The sequence below is a fragment of the Strix aluco genome, chromosome 5 (genome assembly GCF_031877795.1).
Source record: "Strix aluco isolate bStrAlu1 chromosome 5, bStrAlu1.hap1, whole genome shotgun sequence".
Lineage (NCBI taxonomy): Eukaryota > Metazoa > Chordata > Aves > Strigiformes > Strigidae > Strix > Strix aluco.
Genome location: NC_133935.1, coordinates 84,861,939 through 84,888,725, shown reverse-complemented (window position 1 = coordinate 84,888,725; position 26,787 = coordinate 84,861,939). Strand labels below are relative to the sequence as shown.

The 26,787-nt window shown below is 43.2% G+C and overlaps 1 protein-coding gene across 5 annotated transcripts in view; it reads right to left on the bottom strand.

Annotated features, from left to right (window-relative positions):
• The window catches only part of PRKCQ (protein kinase C theta), a 67,379-nt gene that overhangs the window by 25,792 nt on the left and 14,800 nt on the right, over nt 1–26,787 (bottom strand). For 4 of the 5 annotated variants that reach the window (XM_074828052.1, XM_074828050.1, XM_074828055.1 and 1 more), the window contains 13 exons: nt 22,187–22,341; nt 21,938–22,092; nt 20,740–20,865; nt 15,154–15,353; nt 13,260–13,320; nt 11,376–11,538; nt 10,760–10,791; nt 10,579–10,664; nt 9,386–9,515; nt 8,576–8,685; nt 6,765–6,888; nt 4,137–4,345; nt 1,474–1,647 (listed from right to left, as the gene is read on the bottom strand). In XM_074828052.1, coding sequence (XP_074684153.1) covers nt 1,474–1,647; nt 4,137–4,345; nt 6,765–6,888; nt 8,576–8,685; nt 9,386–9,515; nt 10,579–10,664; nt 10,760–10,791; nt 11,376–11,538; nt 13,260–13,320; nt 15,154–15,353; nt 20,740–20,857 — 1,407 coding nt within the window. In that variant the 5' untranslated portion in view covers nt 20,858–20,865; nt 21,938–22,092; nt 22,187–22,341. The remainder of the gene's footprint in view (nt 1–1,473; nt 1,648–4,136; nt 4,346–6,764; nt 6,889–8,575; nt 8,686–9,385; nt 9,516–10,578; nt 10,665–10,759; nt 10,792–11,375; nt 11,539–13,259; nt 13,321–15,153; nt 15,354–20,739; nt 20,866–21,937; nt 22,093–22,186; nt 22,342–26,787) is intronic. The other variant, XM_074828054.1, reaches the window with a different exon arrangement.

Sequence of the window (26,787 nt, the reverse complement as noted above, 5' to 3'; positions counted from 1 at the left end):
TCTCATAAGAGAAGAGGACACTTGCATGCATGCACTGCCTGAAACCAGAGCTGCAGGCTGCCACTGCTGTACCCATCCCAAACCTGACCTCCCGCTTCCAGACCAGGGTTGCACCAGGGCTGGGCCACAGACAAGATGGTTCTGCTGCTGCATGCAAGTCAGCCACTGACATCAGTCAACATCCCCTTGGGCACCTGGAGTTACAGGCAGCACAAGCAGCTCTCCCTGGAGTATAAGTTCCTTTGTAGAGCTGTGACTGTTGTCAATATTTTGTCTTTTTAATTAAGTCTTGATTTTCTTTGCTTTTGGAGTTGGGTCATTTATATTTTCCTCTGAAATCTAGCCCCCCAAAAAAGGAAATTAATTCCTTTCCTCTCCAGACAAGGATCCATTCCCAGGATATGCTGTCCTCACCAACAGTCCTGAAGGGGTTAAACATGAATGCCTCGGCTTACTGTCACATTGCCTGCAGCAGTTCCCAGACCTTCCCTGTTATAAATTTAATCAGTCTTTAAACAGGTGCTGCATCCCACAGGCAACTGGGATATACCACAGAGGTTATATTTGTTTCTCCTGACCCTGCAGAAGCAGCAAGCCTCTTGCTGAGCAGGTTCTAACCTCACACCAAGCAGTGTTTTGTGTCACTAAATCCTGGGACTCAGCAGGGACTGGGAGCATCCTAACAAAACCCTGAACAAACAGCTGTGAGAGATTGATGTTGCTCTGAATTTGAGCTCAAGGATAGCAAGCATCTCTCAGAAGTGGTTTGAGTAGGTTGGACAGACAAGACAATCTCTCAAATTTCCTTCCACTGTTTTTTTTCTATGCCTTATGTGTGCTTTAGTGTTAAGATGATTGGTTGTGGCTGTAGAAAAGGCTCTGGAAAGCTAATCAGCTGGTGGTTTGTTGCAATGTAGGGCCCTGAACATCATTTAAATGTCATTTCAATTTTAGTTTGGAGTCCTAAGCAGGATTTCAGGTGATTTAACAGTAACTGGGGGCCAAGAAGATTCCTAAAGTGAATGACAGCATGTTTATTCTCCATAACCAGAGTTTCTTGAGTTAGTTCTGATCCAGGATAGTCGCTGCAGCATACTGCTTCATGGTCCAGGAGGTTCAGATAACACCATTGTGGGCACATCTGCACCCTGGCTGTGGATGTGGCCTTTGCACATCCTTGGCCCAGGGTACCAGGATGCAGATTTTAGTAGTGGGTCTCTGCACAGCCACCTCTATCAGCCTTGGATGCCATAATCCTCAAATTTCCCACCCCTCTCCCAGGTTAACGTGGGGAAGGCAGATGAAATTTCAGAGCCGCTTCCCAAGTGGTTAACCTGAAGATCCCTTCCCTTAGCACCACTTCGTGTTCAAACTATTCCCTAACATCTAGTAGACTTAAGCACTTCACCAAGTATCTGTATTTCAGCTAAACGTCCTCAGCCCAAGGAGGAAGGTGACAGATCCTCGACTTACCTTGGTCTGGAACGTACAGAAGACATGAGTCAGGAATGGGTGTTCCCAAGCTAAGGAGAGGACTCTCTTCTCCACCATCGTACATTCAACGTCATCATCCATCAGCACCACGTCCTTCTTCAGGGCTTTCACGGCGAAATACTGATCTGTGCTCTTTAGCTCAGCAAGAAACACCTAGGGTGGAAACAGCTGCTCAGAAAGAGTGATGCTCTTCTCTCAGAGCTGGCAACACAGCCATGTGAGGATGGGAGATGAGCTCTGGGGAATTCACTAGGGTAGACCTTAAAAAAGCTGATGTTTAAGGCCCACATCTGCCATTAAGACGTTGTAGACTTTGAGTTTGTTCCCCACACCCAGAGTAGTTTTGAAGCTGAACCCCAAGGGAAGGATGGGAAGGTCTTGGCGACTACAAGAGCAGGGGCTACATGCCTGTATGAGCAGGACATGTCAGAGACCCAAACACTTCTGGTAACAGAAACCATCTTTATGCAAATGCTCATGAGATACATTTCCTGTTTTCTGACTTCAAATAACAAAACAGAATATTGCTTTGTCAACATGTGAAATGCAAATGCCCTGCACCAGATCCTCTGCAGGTGTAAAGTGATGTCCATCAGTAGTTAGACTTTATCAGACATGACTTTCTCCCTTCCCTCCCAGTTAGCAGGAGGCCTGAGCAAACAGTCTGGGTCCCCCATGCTCCTGCAGGGCTTCTTCTCCAAGAACAGCAAAACACATCCCAGAGCAGTTAGGACCTCTATCTATTTTTATGGGCAAGGATAATGAGATACAGAGCAGCAGAGAAGGGTTTTCTAGAGACCACAGAGCAAAGAAGTCTCTGCTGGAAGGCAGTGCCAGTCCTGATCTTTACACTGACAGCCTGTCAACGTTGTTTCCCATAGACTGAATAAATACGTAAGATTCATCAAAGAGGTCTTTGAAGTTCTCTATCAGACACTATTTACTGAGTAAGCTCAGACATGTTTTAGCCCTGACAAAAGTTTTATTTACCCTTTTGGCTACTGCTGCATTTCACTTTGTAGCACTAGACAGAGAGTAGAGCCTAGAGCCTCCCTCTGTCTCTGCAGTGAATGACCAGAAATGCTAACAGTGCTGATGCTGCAGGCACCCTTTTTACCCCCGTTTTGTGCAGGGCACTGCTCTCCTGGGGAAATTGGGGAACACAGTGCATTTGTGCCTTGTGCTGTGACTTCCAAGGTGCAGGTAGGCAATGCTAGACTTCATGCAGAAGGGGCTTCTTCACAGGTTTGGCCCTCAATCTCCCTGGCCCATGCAGAGCTGCAGAGACCCCTCAGGCACTGAGATCTGCACACCCTGTCCCCTCTATGGGGAAGTGAATCTCACTCCAAGCAAATAAGGGCACCAGGAGCAACACCTACACAGGAAACTTGTGGGTGAGGTTTGTTGCAGAAAGGCATGAAATAGCCCATCCTCTCCACACCCACCCTGCAGAGAGATGCAGACACTTGTAGGGTTGGAGAGTCCATCTTAACACAGGGGGCTGAAGCAAAGTACAGAAGCTGGTTCAGTGGAGGTGTTCAAGACTTGACTAGACAAACCCCTGAGCAATCTCATCTGATTAGTACTGTTTTGAGCAGCAGGTTGGATTAGATGGCCTCCAGAGGTCCCTTCCTTCCAACATAAATGTTTCTATGACATCTATGCTCTTGATTCCAAGCTAGTCTGGGCTGTGGATTTTGGGGTATTCTGGCTTATCTCTAACTCAGATGTCTCAGCTCTGCTCCCCATGCAAACTGTAGACATGTCAAGTATTTTCAAGTAAGGGAAGCCAACACAGCAAATTTAAGTTTAAGAACTGGCTGCAGCAATTGCTCCAGCTCACTTAGAAGGCAAAAAGCAGACCTTCTTTAAGACACAGTTTCCACCTTGGAAAGATGTGGGATCTGAGCAATGTGATACATAATCATACTCATTCTCCTTATTGGCTGTGAAAATACAATGGTGAGTTCCTCTGAAATTGCTTCATGCAGCTCAGCGCTGGCACTGAATAACACAAGTCCCCTTCCAGGGGACATCTGCAAGAAGGAGGAACAATCCACAATTAATCAAGATTAATGAATCCACTGAAAACAGGTGGTTCTTGTTTCAGAAGCACAAATTCTTGGCTGTCGCAAAATTTGCTTGACGCTCCAGCACAGATCGGAGCTGGGAAAGAGCAGTTAGCATTCCCAGGTGGGGACCTGCTGCTCTGGAGGGGGGAGGTGATCCACACTCAATTTTTCAGCTAATGCTTCTGCCTCCCTCTAGGCTTGCTCAGCTAAGTTGGCAGGAGTAGCTGCATGAAGGGGGACAGCACAGAGATCTTTCCCACCAGCTCTCTGTGGATGCCCAGGCCCCGTCAACCTGCACAGAAGGGGAAGTTGAAGTTTTACTTGGCTGCTTTCCTCTCCTGTCATGGTCACTCATGAGACAGCAAACTAATGGGGGAATGGGAAGGGCAAGGAAAATCTTTGTCTTTGGCAAGGAGAAGACCGAGCTGAAGATTCAGCCATGACAGAGCAAAGGTTCTTTGAGGGCTTGGAGATTTTTTTTCCTATATGGTCTTCAAATCACATGCTATTCAGTCCCATGATAAGCAATATGCAGACCTATGCAGTGGCGTCTAGTGCCCTGATACTTACCTTGCCAAAACTGCCCTTTCCCAGCATCTTGTGCAGGACAAAGTCTTCAATGGTTAGTTTTAGCTGTACTTGGTGCTCTTCCTGTTCCTGGGGCTGTTCTCCCAAGTCTGACTCTATTAGAGACTCCTCCTTCACTGTGTCCACCACTGGAGTCTCCCAGGAGATGCCCTGTGGCTCTGCAACACACATCAAACCATTCAAACAAACCCCTGAAAAATAAGCAGAAAATCCCCAGAACACTTACAGTATTTAGAGTTTTAAAAGGGTATTTCAAATAAATGGAAATGTGGTGGCCACATCTACTAAGTAGATTGGCTCTGCTTCACATTGCTTTTTCTCTGGAGGAAATTTTACTCCAGTGTAACTCCACCTTCTTCACTGGCATTACTCCCACTTTACAAACTTCTTCACTTGTCTTTCTGTTTTATGGCAGCAAAACACGACAAAACTCTTCATTTCTGGCCACCTGTGTTCTTCATTTCTTCTTGCTGGTTGCCGTTATGATGTGGTCCAATTTCTTCAAGGCCTTTTTAAGACCCTTGGCAAAGCTAGCATGTAAAAAGTTGGGACAGCAATTTCATATTGGGTCCCTGCTCCAAATGTGAAGCTCTGATCAAGTACGTTAGCTATCCTGGAGTGAAACTATTCAGAGTTTCTTCAATATTCCATTCACTTGGATGTATGTGAACTTCTAAGAGTTTCTGTCCATTACCAGATTTATCCCATGTACTCAAGTGCACATTTGCTGTACTGTCCAAAATTGCTGAACAGCAAGAATGCTACTCAGCAGACAAACAGATCCCACAGGTAAATCAGATTTGAAACCATTTGAGGTTTTACTGATTCAAATCAGCATAGCCAGTTCTACTTGTAGAAAAGAAAGAAAATAAGAACAGATGGGGACATCATTTATTTCCCCTTGGGGGACAAAGGGCACTATTCCCTTAGTTCAGATGGTACCAAAACCAGCCTTTGAAGCTTGGTAGCCTGGAGCTCTACAGTATCAAACCCAGAGCACTGGTATAATGTGGCTCTGCTGTCCTTTAAGCAGTGTCTTCTGACATTTCGCTCTAGGTCCAGCTTCCAGGATATTATCTCCACACAGGGCAGTATCAACTTGCATTGAGAAAGAGGATGATGGTGGGGTCTGGGCTCTCAGCCTGAGTTAAGGTTGGAGCTGAGGACCCACTGTCCCAGTCCTTGCTGTGTTTAAGTATTGATTCACTTGTAATCTTAGGGCAACAGAGCTGGTGAAGGGTCTGGAGCACATGTCGTACGAGGAGCGGCTGAGGGAACTGGGGTTGTTTAGTTTGGACAAGAGGAGGCTGAGGGGAGACCTCATGGCCCTCTACAACTGCCTGAAAGGAGGTTGCAAAGAGCTGGGGATGAGTCTCTTTAACCAAGTAATGAGCGATAAGACAAGAGGTAATGGCCTCAAGTTGCGCCAGGGAAGGTTTAGACTAGATATTAGGAAGTATTTCTTTACAGAACAGGTCCTTAGGTGTTGGAATGGGCTGCCCAGGGAGGTGGTGGAGTCCCCCATCCCTGGAGGTGTTTAAGAGTAGGGTCGACATAGTGCTTAGGGATATGGTGTAGTTGGGAACTGTCAGCGCTAGGTTAATGGTTGGACTAGATGATCTTCAAGGTCCTTTCCAACCTAGACGATTCTGTGATTCTTTTTTCCCCTCCCCTTTCTGGTAAATGTATTTTAAAGCTAGTGGGAGGCAGAACAGCGTTGTGTCAGTGCCACCATAGGTCTGCTACAGTTACAGTACAGTTCTTGAAAGGGTACCAGGAACCATGAAGCTGGAGGGGTCCTGAAATGGCCTTTTACATGGGCCACATGGGTCTAATGAAAGATAGTGACATTTTTGTTCCTAATATTCAGAGTTCTGTGACTCAAGCACAAAACAGAAAAACAAGTCTCCCCAGCAGACTGTAATTTTTGTTTCAGGCCAATGAGTCCCCAGTAGCTTTGGTCAAGGTCTGTTAATCCATGTTTTTCCCCAGTCTCTCATTCACCCTCCTAAACATCTGTTCTTGTAGCACAGAGGGCCATGACACCTAGGTCAGCTTCTGAGTGAATGAAGTGGGAATCTGTCAATGGTTTTCAAAGGTACTGGATATCAATTCCCGCCCCCAAAAATATGAAATCAGAAAAAGAATTGATCATGGTGATCAGAAGGATTCCCAGTCTCTGGTTTAGAGCTTAGTTTCTCTTTAGAATTCTCAGATTTTACAGTCTACGAGTCCCAAGAAGGGAATAAACACGTTATTGCCAGTGGAGATATGAGGTGTGCTTAAGTACCGGGTCAGAAAGAGAGTTTAGGAGTTAGCTGAATGAGTGGTGGTTGGTGTCTCATGTCACCATGGCATGGGAGAAGTGCAGGTTTATAGAAAGGAAAGGAAACAGGTTGAGATCTAGGGTATCTGCCATGCCCAAGTGATGTGGCTGGGAAGAGCTGTTGACATCCCGGTATGAGAAAGGGTATGTCTTGCTCTAGGCTGTAAAGATGCATGAAAGATTCAATGGCTAATAAATTCCTCACCCTTGTCACCTCCACCCAACCATGTACAAGCCAAAAACATTAACAAAGCCTGCTGTCCCACATCACTAGGGGAAACTACCTTTTTTTCCTGTTGTAGATGCTGGCAATGCCTGAAGAGGTGTTACCTCCTTCGCGGGAACTGGGAAACCAATTTCAAGAGGTCCATCCCTGGAGATCTGTTCAGTGTCGCGCTGACAGCGAGCCTGGAATACAGAAAACAGCAAATAACTTTTGAGCCAAATGTCATGTTCTGAGCTTATGGACACTGTGGCTTCCTGAGTGTGACTGTCACAGAAGCCAAGATCTAGAAGATGTCTCTGCTTATGAGAAGAGCATCTCTGTACCTAACATTTAGGGATTTGGTAATGTAGAGGAACCCATAAACTTCTGTGAGAGGTGTGCGGGTGTTAACAGGTCTTTGTACTGCAAATATAGAGAATCCCTATTTTGCACAGGGGGCTGAATCCCTGGCTATCCAAACAAAGGGCATTTTAATTAACAACTTTCTTCCCAATAGTCCTCTTTGAAGAAAAATCTGTTAAAATACTAGAGGCTGGAACATGCTGCAGCCTCATCCCTGTACAGTGTTTGGATGTCACTCTGAAGAAGTCCTTCCACCGGGGTGTTGCAGAAGTTAAGAGTTTGTCTGAATTCAAGGGTGATGAGACAAAAGCATGAAAGATAAATCCTCTGAGGGCTACTAAACACTAAGACTCCACCTATGGCTCAAGAAGTTCCCAAAGCCTGACTTTCTGGAGATTAGACGAGTATTCTGGGGAAAGTATCTAGTGTTTGCCCTCTTCACCTCTCAATGGTGGCTTCAAGTACACAGTGCAAGGAGCTGCAGAGAGGCAGCAGGTAGGAAAAAGAGAAGCAAGAGCAGAAAAAACTCCTCTTTGGAGGTTTGGCAGCACTACCTGTCACATAAAGGTGAGAAATATGCAGAGCTAAACCTGGTAGATAGTCCCTCAGGAAGGTATAAATGGAAAAACAGCTGCTGTATGGATGAAGATGCTGCCTTGGGATACTTGAGTAACCTAAATATGGAGAACGAGGCACCCACAGATTTTGTCCCTCTCTGAGGTTACTCAAGAGCCAAGAGGCATCTTAACAATCCTGATTTTGATCTAGAATCTCTAAACTCTTTTACGGTGTTGGGCTTGTGACAAACTATTTTTTCTTCTTTGAATTCCATTTTCTGTGTTCATACAGTGTTGTTTACATGACAGTAGCATCTAGATCCAATCCCCAAGGCCCAAGTCTCTTCATGAGAGTCCATGCTCTGGGGAGTTTCATTCCAAACAGATCTGAAGAGTCACGGGACAAATTGCTAAGTCACAAGCACGGAGCAAGGTAGCAACAGCAAAAGGACCCAAATCAAGTTCCTCTCACTCTGCCTTGGACCCTGTTACAAAACTACGGAACATAATGTAACTACAACTGTACCGAATCAGAGCAAGAGTCCATCCAGGTCATGTCCTGTCTGCAACGGGGGTCAAGCAGACACCAGGTAAAGATGTAAGAAGAGTTCAGGCATGCAAAGTCATCTCCTCAGAATATTCTCCCTATCTCCAGAGATAGGTGGCTCAGAGATTTCCCGATTCAAAGGCAGTGCTTTTCTATTAACAGAATTAGACATTCTATTATTCCTGAATGGATTTCTCTTCTACGAACACTGGAGATTGTCACCTGAACCCATGAAAACTTCTGGCTTCCACAAAGTGCTGAGATGAGCTTAACCACCTACTCCATGAAGGACCCATTTCCTAGTCTTTACTTTGAACTTGCTACCCACATCACTCCACTCAATGCCCTTATTTCCTTCACTGACACAAATATTGAACAACTGATCCTCCTTTCTCCAGGTCTGTTAAGGCTTAAAATATTTACCTGCTGGGTGCTCTCTATCATCGCCAGAGCTTCAGCCATTAGTTTCTGGTTAACTCCACAAAGGTTTGCTACTTTTGTCTGGCACTTGTGATGGACGTTCATGCCACATGCTGAAAGAAAGAACAGGAGATGTCAGGACAACGAAGAATAGCTAGGCTGTTTGACATCATGTCAAACCCTTGATTGGGCAGGAACATGTGCTGCTTTTGGTCAAGGGCAGAGATCAGCCACATAAAGAGCTCAAAGACTGGGCACCATTTATGTCTCATGAGACGGTACTCAGGTCATTTTTTGGTTCTCTATGGAAACAGAGTTATTTTATATCTTCTTCTGGGCAAAAGGTTGCATTTCTACATCCATCAGTCTTTGCAGCTGCAGGCTACCAAAACTCTACAGTCTATCGGGTCAGAGATAAACCGTAATCACAGAACAGGATCTCCCAGTTGGTATATGATTATGAAGATGGTGAAGTGTCTGGGGTCTGTCTGATAGTGGAAATAAAGCATGTAAGTTGATACTAGGAGTGATTCTGGAAGATCAGCAGTGTCACTGAGATGTTCTTTGCCTCTCTGAGAAGTGACTCTTCAGCCTCGTGGACCGCATCTCTTCCTGTATACTGGCAGTTGTCCTCCTTGAAAAATGATCCTCCTTGAAGGACGGTCGTCTTAACCACTCCTTCACCACCCTGGATGCCATCTCATACAGGTCTTGTAGAGAAGTGTGATAAATGAGATTTGGCTTTTCAGATTGCAACCCTCTAAAGAATGATCCACTCCCATGCTCAGCTCATGCCACACATCAGAGACTCACCATCACACTTCAGTCCTTGCCGTGCAAGGCCCCAGAGGAGCGTGCCGCAGTGCTCACAGAAAGTCGGGCTCTTGTAGTTGTAGACTTTGAAGCGGTGAGGCATGTCGATCTTGAACCGCTCTTTATGGAACTGCAAAAGAAAAGCTGTGTTGGCAATTCACCCCTCTCCACCTCAGTTCTGCATGGAAAACCAACAGCCCTCAGACTTGTACCACAGAAGGTGGGATGTCTACTGCCCCTTTATCCTTCAGTATGACCACCAAGAAGAAACTACCTATAACTATCATTCAGACATACAAAGCTAAATTTTGATACATAATATCTGTGCAATTCAGTGGGAACTGGGTAATTTAATCCCTGGTCTTGATTTATCTGACATCTTACATCTCAGCTACACACCCAGACTCCCTTAATGCTCAGTGGAAAACCAGGGGTACTTCTAAAAATTATTCATCCCATCCTGAAATGGATGTCTACATTTGTTGTCATGAATCACTCTTTGGAAGAACCTATTTTTATTCTTCTAGTTTATAGGGAGACAAAGGTGGTAACAAAGTTGGGTACATCTACCCTGGAGATGTCAGAAGACAGGTGAGATGAATCTGATTTCTAAAGACTGTGAAAGGAGAATAGGAGCCAGGGTAGGACTGGAAGCAAACAGAAGCTGTGGAACACAATTAAGAAAAAGGGAACAGTCCTACCTAGAGTTTAAGTTCCACTTTTGCCCACCAAAAAACGTTTATAATAAACTGATATGAGAAAAATAAAATAAATAATAGTGGAGATGCTAGATCTTCCCCTGACTATTTGGAAATCTCAGATATCACAGAGTGGGATGTTAAAATACTGCTCTGAAAATTCAGTGTGATGTCCTGCCTAACATCATGTAGTGAAGAATTTCCTCCAGTGAATCTCCACCTCATGTCCACGACTTCCCTCTGAGCTGTACTTCATACATTAGGAAAATGTCAGTCCTGATTCAGCAACTGCTTATTCATGAGCTGCATTTGAGTAAATCAGAAGTAGGAGGTAATGAAACCACTGGGAAAGTAAAAAACAAAGGGCAGAGATCAGATCACACAGCCTCTAGTTCAGTAGCACTTTTTCCTTCATCAGAAGTTGTTTTACAGCAATGTTGGAGAGATCTGAATGACACCCAAGATTTTTAAAAGCAGCCAAATAATAATACATACCATTGTTTCTCTGCTATTGATTGCTGATCCTGTACACTTGGCTATTACTTTATCAATGCACTTCTTATGAATGGCAGCATTACATTCTGAAAGAACAAGTGTGTCACGGTGTTAATAAAAAAATTCCTTAAGAAAGGAACAAGTAAATAATGATAGTAACAAAATCAAAAAAGTTTCTTACGTCTGCATTGATAGCCTTGTTTATTCAGACCCCTGAAATAAACAGAGAAATGGTTAATTCTGAATTTTCTAAAAGCCTCAGCAGAAGAAAGGAGAGCAACATTTATGAAAGAAACAGAATAAAACAGCTTTGCTTTTTATCAGTCTTTATAGAGCTTCTCTAATCTAAATATCTTCATTCAATCTAGTGTAGTGATTCTCTGTGGCTTTCACAGCCTTTTCAGCACATATTCACATTCTGAATTTCACAATATCCAAATAACAAGCAGGGCTGATGAGACATGTCTATGCATTTGGCCAAAGACAAAAATATTTATAAAAAATAAAAAAAATGAAGGGAATTTTTGCAGTTGGAATTACAACTGTGAACCACATCCTTGAAGTGATGCAATAACTCTACAAGTAAGATGCCAAGGGTCCAGTTCTGCTGCCTTTACTGACAGATCTTCACCAGAGAATCGTATTTAGGTTGGAAAAGATCTTTAAAATCATTGAGTCCAACCATAAACTTAACACTGCCATGTCCACCATTAAACCATGTCCCTAAGCACAACGTTTACACAAGAACTGGTCCCTAGGGTTAAAAGGGGAAAATGCATAGATCTGTTTTCATTTACCATACAAACTCATGACAGACAGAGCAGAAGGTGGGCTGTGGAAAGAAGGTGGCTGTGAACTCATGACACTTGACATCATGGATTTTGGCCTGTTTGATGGCCCCCCTGCGCTGGTGCAAGGAGAAAAAGCCTTCAGTCTCACAGTCAGACAGGTCCTTTGCATCTGGGGGGAAAGGAAACAGAAGATTCATTAGGGTACCCTGTCCTGATCATGCACCCTGAGAAAATGCAGCTGCCAGAATACTAAGTGACTGAAGCTAATGATTCACTCACGGAAACCAATCTTTTTAAGAAATACGATCTTCTGAAACCCACACAAGGCTTGTTTGGATGTTTTTTATCTGTCATTCCTACAAGGACACTAAACTGACTTTAAACTTTGGACTCTGAGCTCCCTTGAATATTCATAATGTTGCTTTTGAAATGTAGACCAGAAATTTCCCAAGGAGGGATAATTTGCAGTTAAACATAAAATTCTAACTTTGTACAGCACTGAAGGACTATGTCCTAAAAAAGATGAAATTACATAAATGTTATTAATTATCTATATATGCACAAAACCACACGCGTGTGTATATATATATGTGGGTATTTGACTGAATCCTTTATGTATGCATGCACATGTGTTTGAGTAAGCACATATGTATGTTCCTAGGATATTCTTTTTCATGTTAGTTTTCCATGCCAAAAATTGCTTTGCCCTTTGCTGTGTCCATGCCATTATTCACAGTTCACATTTCAACTTTTTAGAACAGCAAACAAACCAATTTTGACTACACATTCATATAGACATGTGCACTTATATATGTGCTTGTGTCTACAAATCTGGATACACACACAATATCTCACCCTCAATCTCTGTTTTGTTTTACTCACGCATTACACAGCAAGTTACATAGGTATTCTGTGGAAACCGGCCTCCTGTGTGATCTGATGCTGATCTTGCTATTTGTAATACAAACACAACTTGCTTTTTCTATGCTTTGGCCTCTCTGATATAACATATAAGGAGGCAACAATAGTCTATTCTATATTAAAGGTAGGAATGGATGAAGAAAATATCAGTATGAACATGCTGTTTGCTGCTTTCAGTATTTCTGTGTTTCTATAAATGGAAGGTCCTTCTAGATACCTACACCTTACAGCTTCACCCCACATCTGTGAAAGGCAGCGAGAACTTTGGCATCAAAGACAGGAGAATAAGACTGAGCATTTGGATTGCAACTGACTATCTTCAACAAAGCAAAATGAATTTCACATGGACATCAAACTCTGCAGGTGAGATTTGGTTCCCAGTGAAGACAGATAAATGACAGAGTGTCCCCTGTCCAGGGTGACTAAGCTGCTGCCATGTCCCTGGAGGTCTAGCTGGAGCAGGCAATGGAGCCCAGTCAATGACTCAGCTCACCTTGCTGCAGAAACCTGCATTTGATCAGATGAATCACTCTGTAGGTTCTTTTCCTGTTTTGCTTAGATTGTTCTTGGCCTTAAGATCCCAGCTAACACACATACTTAGGTGTTGTCAACCAGAAATTGTATCCCAACATTTACACTGTAATGCACACCACTGCACGTTACACGCATACATACAGGTAGAATGATTTCAGAGGGAGCTGGCTTCTTATGTATCTATTCTATCTTAGAGTAATGAGAAAATCTACCATTTTAGTGGTAAATCAGCCAAAAATCTGCCTTGCAAATCACAGAGGAACAGTCAATCTTTGTCTCCACCATACAATAAAAATTGTTTTTCTGGAGTGTTCCTTTCAAGTCGTTCCTATGAATAAATCAGTAATAACATAGGCACTGCTTTCAGTGAAGACACCATGTCTGCCCCACATAACTGGAAATCACAATGATCAATTAACAAACAAAATCACTTGCCACTTATTTCCAGGAAGTATCTTGCATTCATCAGCATTCGCCCTTGAGGTTTCAGTTCTAGCTGGTTGAGATAAGTGAAAAACAAGAAGAAAATATCAGTGCAATTATTAAACAGTCATTCAAAGAAGCAACAATCAGTTCAGATGACTCAAGCTATCTCCTTTTCGTAGTGGGAATTGATGAATGCCAATGAACTCTAATTTTTGTGTTGCTCATACCCGTGTGGGGCAACAAGGCGAGGTAGGAGCAACTATAGAGAGAGGAGGCTAGATCACCTCTTATCAAACACTCAGAGCAGCATCATAGAAGAGATAAATGTGACTAAACCACAGAAGCTCTGGACAGGTTTTTAGAAACCAGCTCAGGACCAGCATTATCTATAGCGACAACTTGTCGTTCTCAGTGGATCTTGCAAGGGGAAAGTAGAAGCACCTCTAAAAAAAACCAGCCAACTTCAGTCAGGTACTTAAAAGATGCTGAAATCTTTTAGAAACTTCGTTCTGCAAGTCTAACTTACACTACAGTTAATGTAAGCGATGCTATAAGCTTTCGCAGGCATTTTTTGTGCCTTCCCACTGGACCTGGAAATTCTCACCTATCTGAACCTCTGTCCATAGGTGCCTTTGTAAATCTGGATCCACTTGCCTAGGAATAAGAAGACCTACATTCAAGGATTTCTTCAGCCTGAGAACGACAACAGTGACTTCCCCACCCACTTCCAGCACAGCCTGAACAAGGTTACCTCTCTACCTTGTAGGTGAAACAGTGCCCTTGCACAGAAAAGTGAGAAAATTTTTATTCTCTTCCCTCATGACCCTTGCAGGATGGGGTATCTGGTATCACCCTCCCTAGGTCATGACTTGTATTAGAGAGTGGGTGAAGATCTCAGGAGTTGCTACCAGGCAGGGACACAACAGGACCAGGGTCTCCCAACTCCACTTGTCCTCAGGTCTGTTACTCTTGCTGCAAGCAATCAGCACCCCAGTCTATGTGCCTCCTCTCCTCACCAGGCTACTGCCTCCCCTGGCTTTGAAGCCTGGGGTTGGAGTGATGCTGAGCAGAGCCTTTTGGTTTTCAATTCCATCCCTAAGTATCTCAATTCCTTCCAAGTTCTGTGTTCAATGTGCAGATCTCTACCAAGTCTTGCTCTTAGCTCTGTTAAGTGACCAAGGCTTTCTTTACTTTTCTACTCTCTGCTTAACCCAAGCAGCTTAGCCTGAGAACTGTCATGATAAATAAAACAAACAAACAAAATAGTTCTGGAAATCAGTTTCTCTCCAAATGTATTTCCATGTTACTGTTATTTGTGGCATTGATACTGAATACTACGTGTTAAAGACTATTATCAAAAACTTTCTTGCTTGGACTACCGGGGAACACAACCTTACATTTAGCAACCTTATGAAGACTGTTACTTCAGATTTACTCCAGTGATTTTAAAGGAGTTTCTCTGACATAACTCTGAAGTCAGGCAGCTGTGAATCAGTTACTTGATATCAGATAAAAATTTTAAAGCTGTTTCCCCAGAGCACATAAAATAATTCACATTTAGCTACTCATATTACCATTTGTCCCCAATGGGTTTCCTAAGTGAAGATTAATACATGGGCATGGCTCACCTGAACCAGAATCCTTGCTAACAGAGAGCATCTGTTTCAATATAACATCAGCAGGTACTATAAATGTGCCATGCCCTTTTTTAAAAAAAAAAAATAATGCATGGAAGTCTTTCCTTCAAGTCATACTCAAGTAGACTCAAATAATTATTCTTTGGATGGCAGCCTGTTCCTGCTGTTCCGCTGGTTACAGTCCCAGCCTGGTATGGACATGAGGCATTCCCCTACCCCACAGAGGTTCCCCATCACATCCTGCAAGAGGAGATCACGATGCTCACCCATATCTCCGTCTTCCCATTGCTCTTTTTGCACCTCTCTGCCAGCACCTTGAGTTCCACTGTGGTCTCTGAAACCATTTCGGCACTTTTGTCCTTGACAACGATGTGCATGACCCTGCCATTGTTGATATGGGCATCGAAAGTGCTGTTCCAGGGTGGGTACATGGTGGGCTTCTTCTGCACGTACACTTGGCCATTTTCTGTCAACAAGAAGTGGTTTGGATTGACTGGACTTGCATCTCATCTGCACTAAGGCTACCAGTCTACAGTCCCTGAGACAGATCTGTGTTATTTACCCACTTTAAGGTCTCTCTCCTGGCATGGTGTGTAATGGACCATGTTTGAGTATCTTAGGAGGTTACTATGTGAAGTGAAACCTAGGATGGGATTATCTCACTTAACCTTAGGTGTCTACAATGTGTATGCCCATATCTGAGCTGACCGAATGTTGGTTCCATTCAGAGCCAGTGAAGAGAATATAGTCAGTATAAATCAATGGAGTTAGGGTGTGTTCATTTGTCCAAATACAGACATCTACCTTAGAAAAGATAATTTCCACCCTTGGCTCCATGAACTCTATTGAGTAGATCTCAAATGTAGACTTCAACACCACAGATATTCCCATCTAATCAGGTGAATCTCATCACAGATTACCAGTTACATGTATCATCTGTCTCATGGCAATGCAAAACAAAACAGGTTTCCTTCAATCCCCCCAAAAGCTTTGTGCACTTTGTGATTAAGGTTCAGCTGGAGCACATGTCCAGTCAGTTGGTACGTCTCAGCTAACTCAGGGATGTTAATATATGAACTGTCTTGCACACCTGCAGATACATCCACAGCAGTGCAGAGTTTTCAACCTAGTAAACTTTTCCTGCACCTCTTCCTCATGTATTAGTTCCTCTTCATTCATAGCAGACACATCTTAAGATGGTGAAGGGTATCTCTGAGGTTTAACATTAGCTTGCAGAGAGTTATCTCTGGTTAGTTTTTTCAGAAAAGAGTCTCAGCCAGCTTTATTTATTGAATACAGCCCATTTTATTTCATACAGCACTGTAAAAGGCTTGGACACTTCCTCAAGGTAAATTCTATTTCAGTTACCCTCTGCAAATTTTCAAACCATCAAATGCTGAAGCTGGTGGGATAAGAGGATAAAAAGCAGCTGTGTGAGCAGCAGATCTGTGATTCCTGTCTCCTAAAGAACCTGCTCCTATTTCCAATAATCCCAGCCCTTCCCTATTTTCACCCAGCTGGAAAAGCACATGCAGCTGATAGCCTGGAACATGACACAAGCGGGAGAAAATCTCTCCCTAGATGGGAGGACTAATTCAGCTTTCTTCCCTCTGCTCAGCTTTGATTTACACAGGCAGGAACTCAGGGATTTCTGAGGTTTGTACCACACCTTCAGGATGGATTAAAATTGGTAAACAAGCTCCAAAGTTATGGAGGCAGGAGAGAAGGAGAAAAGGAAACAGTGACTTCTGATTATGTAATATTCATCTCAGGAAATGAGAGAACATTTATTGGGGAGAGAACAAATATCAGGGCTGTGAGTTTATAAACTCTCCCTTCACCACCCTGTACACTGGTTTCCTACAAAAGGAGAAACAACTTCCAGAGCCAGTGATGTAAACTATATTCACTATATAGATTTAGGCTGAGAAAGCAGCTTCCTGAGGGGAGGCATGCAGGACCCTGCAACCAATACTGACTTGCTGAAATTCACTCCACAACCCAACATCTGGCTCTCATGAAGCACTTTTGCACTTGTTTCAATCACAAAAACTGAATTTGAGCTGCAGTCCATTCTGACCGTCAGCACTGGTCTGCATCACAAAACTGAGCAGAGATAATTCCTGCAGCCTAAATCACTTCTCATACTCATCCTGCTCAGTATGACAAGTGGTTGGGCAGCTAAATCTTAGGTTCAAAATCAGTTTCCCCAAAGTTTAGAGCACCTCAGTCTAAGGTGAATCTGTCTGTATTCAGTTACATAGAGGTTGACTTTGCACATACGCAGATTTAGGCAATCGTATACTGAGCTCACTGTCTGCAGGCTTAATTAATTCCCATCAAACTTGCAAATATATATTCAACTCACTCTTTCAACAAAAGCAGACAAAATGAGACATAAAAATGAGACATAAAGTTCCCAGCATCACAGAGAACAGTCCTCAGTAAGGACCATTATTTCTTTGCTACATCAGTGAAACTCCACGGATGTAAAACACAGCACTTGCAAAACAAGTGCTTTCGTTTGCATTGCACTCCAAAACATACGGCTTAAATAAACAAACCCTGGAATGTGAACGAACTGGCCAATATATGGGATCAGACAGTCACCCCCGGCGCATCCCCGCTGACGTCTGTGGAATTCTGCCAGGGATTAATCTAACCCTGGGTTCCTGAAAAATAAAATAGCATCTGTCTTTCTCGGGCAGTAGCTTCCACTGTAGCTGGGAGCACTTTTCCTGGAGGCTTGCTGAGTTCAAACACAGAGCAGGATCTTTCACGAAGCAAATGTCACCAAGACAGGTGGTAAAATGGCACCGGGCCGGGTAGCTTGTGAAGGCAGAAGCCATTTTTAAAGGGCAGATTTTTTTATACCTCAGAGGCACCTATAATCTCTGAAATGGTTTGTCATCAGTAACAAATTGCTATTACACTTCTAACTACAAGGAGGTGTTCTTGGTTTTTTTTTGGTTTTTTTTTAAAAAAGATTATACCATAAAATACCAGGATCCCTTTTACAAAATGAACAAGTGGAAAAAACAAAAAGGCTGGCCAAGATCTTTCCTGGGCTTCTGAAATTCTTTAGGGTGGCCTTGTTGTGACATCCCTGTGTCCACAGATGATGTGCATTACTCCCAGAGCCCTGGGGACCTCTATCCCAATGACCTATTCATCACAGCTGACAAGGGACAGCCTTTGGCACGAACCCAAAGTCAGACTCAAACTCCCTTTTTTGGGGAATCAAACACATTTATCATCTACCACTGCTCTGTTTGCAAAAACAAACAAACGAATGAACAACCCCCCCCCCCAAAACTCCTCACGCTTTGGTAATGCTACACATGGTATATATCTGATCCATAACAGGGCACTGCAAAAGTCAGAACAGAGTCACCTACCAAGCCCGTTTGAGCACAGAGTCTTCAGGGATTTGGGACTGGATCTATCCCAGATTCAGCTCTGGGTTTAGGCACGTCCTGCCCGGCATTCTGCACTCATCGCTATATAGCAATCATTTGCCCTGAAGAAATCTTAATGGCCATGTATCAGAGCACAAGGCTGGATTGTTTGCGTCTCTTACCAGCTGTGCAGCTGATCCATTCCTGCTCCTTGGACATGCCTCTTTAGCCAAAATTTGCATATCAGGGCACCAATATAACATTTTTTTGAATCCCATTACCAGTGAGTCACAAGTGCTTTGTGGAACCAAGGAGCCAGAGAGCAAACTATGATCAAAAAAATCATAGAGCAGGGTTGCAGCTATCTCAAATATAATCAGCTAATGTTTGTCCTGAGACCTTCGTTTGCCTGTTGCCTTCTCTAAACCTGTTTGAGCATGACAACTCCTCGGGATAGTCATGTTGAAAGCATTTCTGGCATTTAGAGTCGGGCTCATCTCACTGAATGTCAGACATGTCCCTCTGAGTGGACTGTCTAAACTGCCCTTGGAGTCAGCGGAGAGCGCTGGGCTTTTCTAGGGTGTGATTCATCAGACCCATTATGGATGTCTTCCTCAAGATGAGATGAATCCCACCACAGAAATCCCTGTTTGTTCCCCTCTGCTATAATGCAAGGGTAGCTGATTTGCTCAGATATCAATATCCTTGCAGAAGACTAGAATTATAGGGGAGATGGATCCCACCATGGCCTCATCTTGGCTTAGTCACCTTAAGGTAAAGTTAGCCATCTACACATTTAGACACCCTCCATCAGCAGCAGATTAACACCTCCCAAGGGTGGTTCAACCCACCCTAAGAGGGGAGTCTGAGATAAATTAATCTCAGGAGGTTCCTGCTGCTATCACTGGCATGACGAGGAGTCCCCCTGGTTGCCCCACCATGCTCTGAGCAATGGCTAGACGAGTGCAATTACACCCTAGCAAACATATCTTCTAATAGAAGGTCATAATTTTTCCTATATTCAATCCTCACTAATGGAGAAATGCTTCCCCAAACATACTTTTTTATTTCTTGTTGGTAGAAGTATTATCATTATTATTAATTATTTACTCTCAGGAACACAAAAATTATATCCCTTAGTATATTTGTGTTTGTTAGATGCCAGAAAATGCTTTCAGCTCTGTGTAAGACAAATAAATATAGGTCTGTTCTGACTGAATTGATTTTATTCACTTTTGAACTGACAGAGACTTCAATTTGAGTTATGGCTTTCAAAGGCCTCATTAAAGCAAACAGCCAAGCCCCATACGGAGCTAAAATAGGACATATTTTCAGTGAAAAGTGAGATCTTAGGGATATCTTCTCATGCAGCGTGGGAAAGAAACATCAGTACGCCACAATGCAGTATTTTCTTTCCTTTTGTATTTACCAGTCATCACATCTTCCATAATCATTTAAAGTATCATTTAAACCAAGCTAAAGTTCAATGTGATAAATGCTGACTCTTAAACAAACAAGTAAAGAAACAAACAAACAAAACTGCCAGTAAAATATGGAATCATTTTAAAATTCTAAAATTTCTTTTTTTAAACCACTTTAACATCCTATGGGGATTAGTGTCATGAGGATTCTCAAGGTATAAAAGGGATTTCTGAGTTAATTTAATTTTTTAAAGAATCACAGCAGTCAAGTTAGGAATTTATCAAAGATTTAACATTAATAACAGCCAATATGAGGAATTCCCTAACACTGAAGGTTTTGATCTTCATTATTCTTAAAAAGCAGAACTGAAGAACCTTCCATCTTCTCACTGGGACTATTTTCATGCACAAGACATATAAGAAATGTTTTTCCAATGAGGATTCATCAGCGTTGTTCAATCTGGAAAACTGTGCAACAATCCATATATCCAGACACAGAAAACAGCTTAGCGGGAGGTTTCACTTTGAAACATTTTACAGCAATTATGCAGAGAAATTAACTCTCTCTGCAAAGGCTGAGGCTGTTTGAGAGCTAGTTTTTTTAAATGATAAAAGTTGCTGGACCTGTCAGTTCCTCAAAGAAATGTGATAAACAAAGACAGCCCTCCCAGGATTATTTCTAGGACACCCAGATTTCATCTCTCTGGAGTCCCACTGACAAACCAGCAACTGCTCATAGAAAAGTGAAACCAAATACAGCTCAGCTCATCTGCTTTGCCACATGCTAGGACCTGTAATTCAGTTGATAATAACCTCAAATTGAAGACACAGGTTTGTTGGGAACCATCTTAAAATCAGATTGCCTTGCAGGCCATGGCAAACCCAAACTTGCACTGTGCTGAGACACAAAAAGCACTTCACAAACCCTTCTAAAGATTTACCAATGTGCTCCCTATACACCAGAAATGACACAGTTAAGGCACACATATGTTTTATAAAAGTTCACATGCATCTTTAACAACTCCCCACTTACCTGACTCCACGGCTTCTTTAACCATTACGGCACAGTAAGGGTTAATCACCTCCCCTTGGGATGGCAGGTAAGGGCCACTGTCATAGTTGGATAAACCAATACGCAGAAAAGGAGACATGACAAGTCCTGTGTCAAACAAAAGACAGGCGATATTTGGGAAGAGTCTAAAAATTCCCTTGGTTTTAACCAGACTCTTATCTCCGTCGGGCAGTGGTACGCTGGCCGTTAGTTATCCATCCAACTGGACACTCTCAGACTTCCTCCACTGTCTAGCAAGATGATGGACTGACCGACTGCGACTTGACGTGCGTAAGGTAGCGTAACTCAGCTGTCAGCTTAACCGTGTGGCTGAACTCATCGCAGGGCTAGAAAGACCTGCAACAGCAGCTTTGAGTACTAGTGACTAGATGCCAACCATCAGGAACGAGAACAACAATACACAGAAGCCAAATCAGGACTTTCTTGGCTGGGATAACCTCTGCTATAATTTATGTTGAGTCACGCGTTCAAGAACCCGAGTGCTGCGAGAATAGAAAGGGTTTCGGGAATACAGGGCTGTTGGAAGCCTGCAAGCTGAACATGAAACTGTGAAATAACTGTCTACTATTTATATACAGCATGGAAATTATCTTGGGTATTCAACTGCCAGGGTGCTGACCCATATTCATAAGTGAAGCTATAAAGAGCAAATTCAGCTCATATGAACCACACTGTGTAGAGTGGAGCAAAAACAAAAAAGTGGATCTCAGGATAATTTTAAGCAGCTGCATACAGAAACATATAAAATCAAGATGCCAGGAAACACAAAAAAGCCTTTGGGTTGGTCTTCTCTGTATGGCCTTTCAGAGCTTCCATAGAGAAGATTTAATGAAACCAGAAATTATTAACTGCTGCAGCTTGTCATTCCTGGCTTCCCTTCTAGTCAATGGGGAGCAAGAGGCACTTTGAACTCAGCTGCAGATGCCTGTGTCTTGGACCACCAAAGTTAAAAGAGTCCTATCACCAGCTGTTACCTGTCAAATATATTGACAACAATATATTGTTCAACTACAACAACAAAAAGTTGAATGACCTGTGGTGTGGGATGCAGCCTGTCTCTTTTTCTTTTTACGCATAAAATGCTCTACCCAAAGGGCAGCTTCTCTAGCCTCACACAGAAGAAGATCCAGATTATTTGCTGGGAATGGCATTTTCTTACCTGTAAATGGTGTTTTCCTGACAGACAAGTTCAGTCTCTGGCAAGACGGGCTTCTCTTTTCATCACAGTTGTGGATAACATGGAAAGGATTTTCTCAGCTGAAAGAATGAGGATAACTGCTCCTCTGGCTGGGCTGGTTTTAAAACTTGGACTCTCTGTTCAAGGAGACAGGAGGCAAGACCATCAAGAAGAGAGGAAAACTTGAGAAATCAAAGATGTAGCTCTTTGCTTGAGTGTCTTCTCTCTTACCCAGCAGTGTGGAGTGATGAGTTTCCATCAGCTCCCTGTGCAAATGTCTAGGGCGACTGTAAAACTCAGAACAACTTTCTGTTAGTGCATGGCCAGGTCGCAGCAGGTTGTTGTTTTGCTTGTGTCCTCAATAGGGTGAGATATTCTCCTTCTTCCTGTTTTATAAAATGAAGACAAACAACCACAGTTAGCACTGGGACTGAAACACCAGTTATTCTGGACTGAATATTCACAAGTACTGAACATTCACACTGTGACACTTTCTGACATTTTGGCAAACAGATGGCCCTTGCAGCCAACTGCAGCTATTCTCTGATAGAGATTTTGGCAGGGTAGGCCTCTCGGAAGGTTTCCCTACATTTGTTACCCTATATAAGGCCAATCTATACAATGGACAGCATAGGAAGATTCCTGTTTCCACTCCTGGGTAGGTTAGCTAACAACCAGGCTGAGTCTTCAGGAAAACAGCAAAGACTCATAAACCCTCTCGGATACTGCGCTTAAAAGAGAAGAAAACCATCAGGTTTCTGGGGAGATAGGACAGGACAGAAAGAAAGAAAATATTCCTGTGACTCATGTCTATTGTGTATCCCTATGAATGCACAGATCATGGACCACCAGCAGCTATCAGACCTCCTCTGAAGACTGTCCAAGGACCTCTGCGTGTGGCTTTGCCCTCAACTGGGAAAACATTAACACTTTTGCAATTTTACAGAAGCTAGTGGGAAAAGCAAAGCACCACCTGGGGCTGGATGCAGGAGATTAGGACAATCCTGTTCTCCTCTAGACAAGGGCAGCATCTCTTTGAATGGTGTTTCAGAAACACATTAGCAAGTGCCTGATGAACTTGATCTGGAAAGCCGCTTGCATTTAGATATTCAAGCGTGGGTAGCTCTGTAAGGAGGGGCATTTGTGGCACTGCACAATAGTCCAGAGAATCGTTTATGAGTGGTCCATGGCACAAAAAGGCTAAAATTTCTGCCCGGGCTGACAGAAGCAGAGAAGTCTGATCAAATTAAGTAGGAAAAAAATCTATTTAACAAGAAAGACAGAGAAAAATAAATTTAACAGGAAGAATTATGTGTATGTATATTTTCCCCCCATTTGATGCAATTATTTAGCCATTTCCTTTGTTACAAAAAATAAGCCTACTTAGTCTAAGACAAAAGAAACAACAAATCAAAGGGTCTCTGGCAGCAGAAGGGAAATTCAAGTAGTTGCATGTTCTGTCTGCGAAATGTAGCATCAATGTGGAAAGCTAATGAGCCAAAGACTAAGGCCAACAGTCAAAACATCTGCATCATGCCTCTTTGTGTGAATGGAGATGTATTCTCTCTGCCTCTGCCATACTCCACTAATACTTCTGGTGACTGCTGGGCAAGAGGAGATTCTATATCCTCTTCCAAATCCCCAATTCCCACATCCTTGGATTTAAGAACCTATTGTTCCATGGATTGGAGCAGGAGGGAGTGCAGGGAGGGCTGTAAACACTCCCTTACCAGGTCTTTCAAAAGTCACCTTTAAAAACTCAGCTAGCCACAATTACTATTCAACACGTTGGGCATCTAAGAACATGAGTGTTGCTAAAGGAAGCCAAAGGATTTTTGATGACTCCTCAGCACTAAAATGTAGTAACATTATTGGCTCAAGTACTAAAGAAATAAAATTAGGGCTAAAAGTTTGAGCCTGGCATTCATCACATTTCCATGAAATCAATAAGGTTATATCATAGTTAAAACTGTGAAATCATCTCGTCCTGCTACATACTCGCATCATGCTCCAAAAATCACTGGTGGGATGTTCTACAAGATCTGTGGATCTGCCCCCTGAACAGTGACATTTAAAACTTTTCTTAGTTTTAAATGCTGGATACCCCCTCCCTCCTCTCCAGTGCAATACTTCATTTTGGCTCTGTGTAATCAAGCACTTCACGAACAGGTTTCCCAGAAAGGTTGTGGAGTTTCCATCCTTGGAGATATTAAAAAACTGTCTGGATGTGGTCCTGAGCAACCAGTTCCAGATGCCCCTGCTTGAGCAGGAGAGTTGGACAAGGTGACCTCCAGACGTCCCTTCCAACCTCAACCAGCCTGTGATTCTGTGAAGATATGGGTGGGACAGATCTCGCCTAATCCTGGATGTCTACAGCATCTGTATCTCCACGTGAGGCAGTTACCTGGGCTCCTGAGAGAGGAACAGAGAGATACTTGCATCCTCAGATCATGGGCTGGACCCATTTTAGACCCCTCTGTTTGCATGTGATGAGCCCATTTCTCTCCTTTGAGAGCAAAGGGGAATGCCCGGGGATGTTCTGTTCACACAGAGCACCTCCACTGTAGAGATCTGGTTTTCATCAGATTCCTCAAGCCATTACATTTCAAAAAATCCCCTGCATTGTATCAGATCTAAAAGACTTATGCTGGGACTTCACATAAACCAGTCTATTGCGTGAGAGATTCTGCAGCCACCAGCAAACAGGTGAGAATTTTCTACACAGCTGCAAAGCATGCAGGTTTGGCAAAACCTAGTGTTAGCACTAGCAAATCAACAGCTGCCCACAGAAGCCTTGTAAAGGATGGCTAAAAGCTAGTTAAAATCAGAGTTTACTGTTGTACCAGCCTCGTGTGAGCACTCTGCCCCGGGGTGAATTTCTTCACCCTGTCCAATAAATCAGACAGATAACTGGTTTCCCGCTTCTCTCTCACTGTCTTTCCTGAAACCACCTTGGCTTTGGCCCAAACATCTGTTTTCCAGGTCATATCTCCAGCATTTGCCACTACAGGACTGCTACTTGGCTCACATCCACAGCCATAAACAATTAAGGAACAACACAACTCAGCTCCAGCAATGGCTCACTGTAATAGCACCAGTTTAATTTAACACTAGAAGCAGCTGCAATGGATATGGAGAGCGTCGGCTTAATTTCCCAGTGGAAAGGATACTATAAGGTATCTGAAAACTAAGATGAAATGCATCTTTCTGTAATGGGCCACCTGCAAACTCTCCTCCAATAAACACTAAATACAGTGTAATTGCGGTTCAGCAATACTGTACCCTGCTCTGATGGCACAGGGGAGCTTTGCCCACACCGGAGAATAATACAACATATGTAAATCATTCCCAGATGATATTAGGAAGTAATAAACTCCTTAATATCCTTAATCAGTTGTGGTTAAGGAGATAGGAAGAAATGAGTTCCTGCTCATAGTCAACAAAGAACTGCATTGAGGACATCTGCCTTTAGTGGGATTTATGCTTCGTGTTTTGCTGAAAGAAAATGGATGCATGCATGATGAAGTAAAGATGGCAATTTACTGAATGGGGGCCAACTGAGAGGAGAAGGGAAGTATTTCTGGATGCTGCTTTCCCAATGTCATTAAACTCTCATTTTCTAGAGGTCAGAGGGAATATTTCCAGCTCTCCCCTTTTTGAGGCAAAACTGTGCATGCAAAATGAGTTCATAATATGAGGATCAGCATCACCAAGAAGGAAAGGAACCAGGAGTTATAGCTGAAGGGTATGAACTTTCCTTCACCCCCTGAAAGGCATCACCCAGCCAAAAAGGCAGGTCCTGACCCTGCAAAGACCTGTTTATATAGCTGGTAGAGACCTGCACATGAGCATGACTCAACACACCTCAGGATCTTTCTGCAGATTTCAAGAGCAATACTGAACACCAGCAGCAAGCACTGGAGTCCCTGTCTCTGCCCTCTGACTCCTCATATCCCACAGACCCAGCAGGCAACAGGGAGCTAAATAACTCCTTGAATGACTCATTTTGGGTGCCCGTATTGCCCATTATTTCAGTGGAGATCAAGCCAGCCTGTTCATAAAGGAAGAAGTTCAGAACACCCAACATTTCTCACACTTTCCTTTTACAAGAATGTGGATCAGAGGAGGGGGAGGAAAAGGAGGGGAATTTGCATGGCCATTTAATTTTCCCTGTCTTCATAGTCAACCACCCCATCTGCAGCATCTCGCAAAGGTAGTGGAGGGATGGGGTGAAGAAAGGCAGGACCAGCAGTCTCTGATGGGATTGATACAATACCAGAATCCATGCAACTAAAGAGCCTCCCAAAACTTCACAGAATGACTTGATTTCAAAACATACGTGATGCTCTCCACACAAACTCTTCTTTCCCATCACGTGCAGACACAGCAGAATAAGGCAAAGCATTTTTTCTGCCATGTGGAAATGAAGCTTGCAGACTTTTCTGGGCCAATGGCAGGCACAGGAACGGGCATTTCTCTTTAAAAGTCTCTGGGCCATCTTGTGATGATGTATTTAGAGCAAGTTGCGTGTATTGGTAACAGGACCTGCTCTCCTATATATAGCCTACAAACACGGCTGTTTGGACTCTGCTGAGTTCACGGGGTTTCTTCCTGCTGCATTTGTTGTGCGCATGACAAGACCGGAGCCTCGGGTCTATTTTCAGATCTTTTAAGTGATTTAGCTACAGTGGAGTTAACACAGGTGGACAAATCTTCAGCTGTGAAAGGATCACTATTCATCCCACTGAGGAAACTGCAGAAAATTGCTGCTGGGAATGCCAGCGTTCATTGCATCCATCCATGGACTCTAGGATGGGATCTACAACCATTCT